Genomic DNA, 6,000 nt, shown 5'->3' with positions numbered 1-6,000 from the left:
ATATTGTATAATCGTACTAGTGCCAAAAAGAATCCTAGGATTTCTTTTCACTTTAAAAACAAAATCTAAATTTTATGCTGTTGATTAAAGACATTAGGAACTCATACATATTCATGAGAATAAACATGAAGCTCATAACACTCACTAAAAAGTCATTTACCAGGAGGCATACTGAATGGAAAGACAGGGTTAAGGTGAAAAGGTCACAACAAACATTATGGGCTATTAAAGACCTCTGTGAGGCCAGAGCCACACAAATGGCTGAAGGAAGTGACCTCATGTACCACTCATGGTTCACAGAAAAAGATGTTGCAATCTCTTGCCTACAGATTATTTTTTAGAGAAGGAGAAGAGGGTTAGAACCTGGGAACAAACTGCAAAACATTTTGATATTTTGCATAGCACCCTCTGCGGATGACCACTGAGGACAACTTTTAAGGAAGCAGCTGATGGCCTATCTGCCAGTGCCACACTTTTAATCACTGGCTATTAGAGCAGGTTTGGAGAGGTTGAGAATAAAAAAATGAATGGATTTTAGAGTCAGGCCTAGATGCAAACCTCAAGCTGGCTGCTCACCCACTAAATAATTTTAGATACATTTCTTTACCCATCAGTGCCTCTACTTCCTCAAGAGCATAAAACCACCTACTCATCAGGGTTGATGGGCAACAAACTGAGATCAAATATTTAAAAAATTTAGTTCAGTACCTACTGTACAGTAAGTATCCTGTCAATATTAGTTTATCTCTCTCCTTTTTGTAAGTCAGCCCTTGGTTTCATTAATGCTAGAGCAAACATTTATTGCAAAACCTCTCCTGGTCACAGGCTACTTTGGTAGAGCAAAAACACTAAGAGAAAAATCCTCCCCATCTCTTCTCAGGCCATTTAGACATTCTCGAGCACGCATGAAGAGGTGAAGGTGAACCTGCCGTTTCTGGTTTTCCCTAAGTAGTCTGGTATAAAATGTAGGTGTTATTTACTTATTTATTTTTTGAGACAGGGTCTTGCTCTGTCGCCCAGACTGGAATGTAGTGGCGCCATCATGGCTCACTGCAGCCTTAACCTCCTGGACTTAAGTGATCCTCCCACCTCAGTCTCCCGAATAGCTGGGACCACAGGTGTGCACCACCATGTCCGGCTAATTTTTGTATTTTTTGTAGAGACAAGTCCCATTATGTTGGCTCAGGCTGATCTCAAACTCCTTGACTCAAGTGATCCTCCTGCCTTAGCCTCCCTAAATGCTAAGATCCTCCATGCCTGGCCTCCTTCAACTTTAAAAAATTATGTCTGTCTAGTATTCTTGGAAAAAAAAAAAAACTCCCAAATCTAGCACAGGTCATTTATATGAGCAATTTCGTAAATGGTTTCTGGGAAACTAAGAAGGAGAAATATAGAAAATTCTAATTATCCTCAGCTAGGAAAACCATTCAGTTAAGTGACCAGAAGTAACTCTGAGTCTGCAGAGATGGTAATATTCAGGTGCAAGCTGTCATGTACCTAGGAGGTTGCAAGCAAGTATTTCTTAATGAAGACACTACAGTTTTTTTAAAAAACTTTTTACATTAAAATTTTTTCTTTTTTTTTTTGAGACGGAGTCTCGCTGTGTCGCCCAGGCTGGAGTGCAGTGGCGCAATCTCGGCTCACTGCAAGCTCTGCCTCCTGGGTTCATGCCATTCTTCCGCCTCAGCCTCCGAGTAGCTGGGATTACAGGCGCCCGCCACCACGCCCAGCTAATTTTTTTGTATTTTTAGTAGAGACGGGGTTTCACCATGTTAGCCAGAATGGTCTCGATCTCCTGACCTCGTGATCCGCCCGCCTCGGCCTCCCAAAGTGCTGGGATTACAGGCTTGAGCCACCGCGCCCGGCCTCATTAAAATTTTCAAACATATATAAATGTTTAACAAATATCTGTATATCCATGACCTAGTTTCAGTGATTATCAATGATCCCATTTTAAAGCTGGAACTTAGAGATACTACCTAATCTGTTTATCTCAGTATGTTTTTAGCGACACATATCTTCAGAATGGTATTCCCCTTGCGGGGAATAGAATTCCTTACAATTAAAACCTCAAAGTCACAGTGGAAATTACCTAAACTCTGATATTATAAAATAAAATAAAATATAAAATAAAATAAAACTATTGATTTCTCTTTTCCTAAGTAAAAAGAGAAAGGCAGATCTTCTAAATGTGGAGTTTTTACTTCATAGAATTTTTTGTCAAGTCACTATGAGTAACAATGATAGAAATCCTTAAGGTTGCATCATATTAAATAAGTCTTTCCAAGGAACTTGGGAAGACAATGTGCTCAAGATAAAAATGCTGTGTAGAAGTTACAAGAATAGGCCAGGTGTGGTGGCTCATTTTGGCCTTAGGGAAGGCCAAAAATGAAAGGAAGGTACACAGGGTACATTCACAGAGGCATTGATATGCTCCTGATTCCCAAATCTTTAGGTCTCTATTCTTGTAACTTCTGTTATTTTATTTTTATTTTTGAGACAGAGTTTCAGTCCTGTTGCCCAGGTTGGAGTGCAGTGGTGCAATCTCGGCTCGCTTCAGCCTCCACCTCCTGGGTTCAAGCAATCCTCCTGCCTCAGCCTCCCAAGTAGCTGAGATTACAGGCACACGCCACCATGCCCAGCTAATTTTTTTTATATGTTTAGTAGAGATGGGTTTTCACCATTTCCAGACTGGTCTCGAACTCCTGACCTCAAGTGATCCACCGTGGCCTCCCAAAGTGCTGGGATTACATGCATGAGCCACCACACCTGGCCTATTCTTGTAACTTCTACACAGCATCATTCACCATCTTGGACAACTTAATCACCCACTAACACAATTGCCCTCACCACTTCTCCGAGCTCATTATAAAACTAGAAGGAACCGCCTTGGTAGATGCAACAGTGTTTCTGCCTCTTCACCTCCTTACCATTAAGAAAACCACTTGTGGCATATAAATGAGTAGCATTTGCCATCTCTGCTGTGGGAAAGCCCTCTATTCTTCTCAGAGGAACAAAAGAGAACTTGCTGCAACTAGAAACAAACATAAGCAAAAGAAAGCAAACTGCCCCCATTCCCCACCTCCCTTAGACAGTCTCAAATTATATGCAAACGTGAGCTGATTCATGTGGAAGGGCTCCATCGCAGAGATCTAGAAAGTTCCAATTAAGCAGGCTAGATGACGATAAGTGGTATGACCACACTCAACAGGAAGCTTCAGGCCTAAACACATTAACCAGAAATGACTCTACAGCTGGTTTATACATATGACATCATATAGTCTGAGCTGCGGTCCTTGCTGCCCACTGAGAAGTGTTTACTATCATCTGACTTAATTAATTCTAAAGGAACTTCCATTTCTTTTGACTCCTATGTGAGCTTCAAAATCTGCATTTAACTAGCCACAATTTCACATTAAATCACTTTGGCCAACGCTTTTTTCTTTCCTTTTTTTTTTTTGTTTTTGGAGACAGAGTCTCGTTCTGCTGCCCAGGTTGGAGTTCAGTGGCGCGAACTTGACTTACTGCAACTTCCGGATCCTGGGTTCAAGTGAACACCTCCAGCTAATTTTTATATTTTTAGTAGAGACGGGGTTTCACCATGTTGGCCAGGCTGGTCTCGAACTCCTGACCTCATGGGGTCCACCCACCTCAGCCTCCTAAAGTGTTGGGATTACAGTCATGAGCCACCATGCCCAGCCCAATGCCTTTTTCTAAACCCTGGTAATCTGGTGTTTCCTTCTCCAAGAGAACATTTACACGCCTCTCAGAGTGAGTGAGGCCCTACAAGGCTAGCTGGATCACAACTTACTAGCAGGAGTTACATATTTAGGGAAACAACATGTCTTGGGAAGACAATGAGCACAAGAGGGGAAAAAAGTGGAAAAGAGTTTGGGAAACCCAAATAGGAACACGAAAGCCATGGGACAAAAATGAGAGGAAGGTTCACACAATACCTTTGGGAAGACGATGCTGTCCATGTCATCACTGGGTGAATGAAAGAGGTCAGAATCACTCCCAGATTCTCTTTTAAGTACACCTTGTTTTGAGGTACACTCTCTGCCCAGTCTAACATCCAGGAAGTTCTCACATTCTGAAAAAGAAAATTTATTCACCAATATTGAAAATAAAACAAAAAACAAAAAGAACCACTTCCTTTTCACCCCAGCAACCAGTCTTTTAAATCTCTCTCTGTCTTTTCTTTTCCTTTCCTTCTTGTTTATTTCTTTTTTTCAATATCAAGAAGCTATAAAGGACACAGTCTAATTAGTAGTTCTGCTACTCCAATTCTAGGTTGATATAGCTCCTACAGGACAATCATGCGTCTACCATGTTTATATTAGGTACAGAAAGATAAAAGGATGATTTAGAAGCATATTCTACTTCTATTTAGATACCTGGACGATAATGTTTTCCTCGTAGTAGTTAGGGAATTTTTTTTCTTTTGTCTTCAAAATCCAAAGTCCTTTACTAGCAACTATGTGATGCGGTTTGTTTTAAACTTACAGGTTCTACTGAGTAATAACAGAAATATAATTTAACTTTTCTTACCATAAATAGCTCTTAAATTGGGGGCATAATGTGCCAAAGTGGAAAAATATATCATTTAGAATCTGTTTTCAGTTCAATAACTAGAACAGGGACCCTGGCAAGCCAGAGGGAGGGGTCTGTGACAGAAATATTACCTTGGTATATGGAGGGAGCCTAAAAACTTAGTAGCTTGAAATAAGCAAGATATTCTCTCTTATTAACTTTGCTTTTTTGTTTTGTGTTGTTTATTTTGAGATAGGTTTTCGTTCTGTTGCCCAGCCTGTAGTGCAGTGGCATGATCTCAGCTCACTTCAACCTCCGCCTCCTGGGCTCAGGCAATCCTCACACCTTACCCTCCCAAGTAGCTGGGACTGCAGGCACATGCCACCAAGCCCGGTTTATTTTTTGTAAAGATGGGGTTTTGGCATGTTGCCCAGGCTATTAACTTTGTACACAAAAGTGACATGTGACTGGGTACTATACGGTTAAAGGGATTTGTAGATGGTGAAACCAAGAACCCAAGTCCATTACTGAGTGGATATGAGCTTCCTTCAAGAAGTTTTTGCAACCTCCGCCCCCCGGGTTCAAGCGATTCTCCTGCTTCAGCCTCTTGAGTAGCTGGGACTACAAGCATGTGCCACCATGCCTGGCTAATTTTTTTTTTTTTTTTGTATTTTTAGTAGAAATGAGGTTTCACCGTGTTAGCCAGGATGGTCTCCATCTCCTGACTTTGTGATCCACCTGCCTCAGCCTCCCAAAGTGCTGGGATTACCGGTGTGAGCCACTGGGCCTGGCCCTAAGAAGTTCTAAAGATAAAAGTCATGGCCAGGCATGGTGGCTCAAGCCTGTAATTCCAGCGCCTTGGGAGGCTGAGGCAGGAGGAGCACCTGAGGCCAGGAGTTTGAGAACAGCCTGGCCAACATGGTGAAACCCCATCTCTACTAAAAATACAAAAAATTAGCCAGGCTTGGTGGCAGGTGCCTGCAATCCCAGCTACTTGGGAGGCTGAGGCAGGAGAATCGCTTGAACCTGGGAGGCGGAGGCTGCAGTGAGCCAAGATCGCGCCACTGCACTCCAGCCTAGGTGACACAGAGCGACTTCATTTCAGAAAAAAAAAAAAAGATAGAAGTCATGCATCTCTGTTTTTGTAAGCAAGTTAATGTGTTATTTGGACAACCAGGTAGGCATGCTTTATCAAATTTGTAGGTGACACTAAGTGATGAGGGACAGGGCAGGAAACCTGGCTATCTAGGAGTTAAAGAGAACTCTACTTGGAGGTTTTGGGGGAAGCAAATTCAAGAGGAACTGATAGTACAAAGTGATGACAAAACCAAAGAAACACTAACAGTTTTAGTCTCTATTAGTAAATAGTACACTGGCATCCAAAACGGGAACAGTCCTGTCACTATGTGCCATCCAGACCACACCTTTGGGATTGTACTTGTTCCTAAATAATATCTAAAGTAGAAC

General features: G+C 41.9%; 1 protein-coding gene across 4 annotated transcripts in view; it reads right to left on the bottom strand.

Moving 5' to 3' along the window:
- Positions 1–6,000, bottom strand: part of AKAP13 (A kinase (PRKA) anchor protein 13) — a 360,775-nt gene that overhangs the window by 99,943 nt on the left and 254,832 nt on the right. For all 4 annotated transcript variants that reach the window (XM_011960761.1, XM_011960763.1, XM_011960762.1 and 1 more), the window contains one exon: positions 3,957–4,093. In XM_011960761.1, coding sequence (XP_011816151.1) covers positions 3,957–4,093 — 137 coding nt within the window. The remainder of the gene's footprint in view (positions 1–3,956; positions 4,094–6,000) is intronic.

Source organism: Colobus angolensis, unplaced genomic scaffold (genome assembly GCF_000951035.1).
Source record: "Colobus angolensis palliatus isolate OR3802 unplaced genomic scaffold, Cang.pa_1.0 Scaffold522, whole genome shotgun sequence".
In the NCBI taxonomy this organism is placed as follows: Eukaryota; Metazoa; Chordata; class Mammalia; order Primates; family Cercopithecidae; genus Colobus; species Colobus angolensis.
Note: the sequence above shows the minus strand (reverse complement) of the source record. Positions and strands in the feature narration are given on the sequence as shown.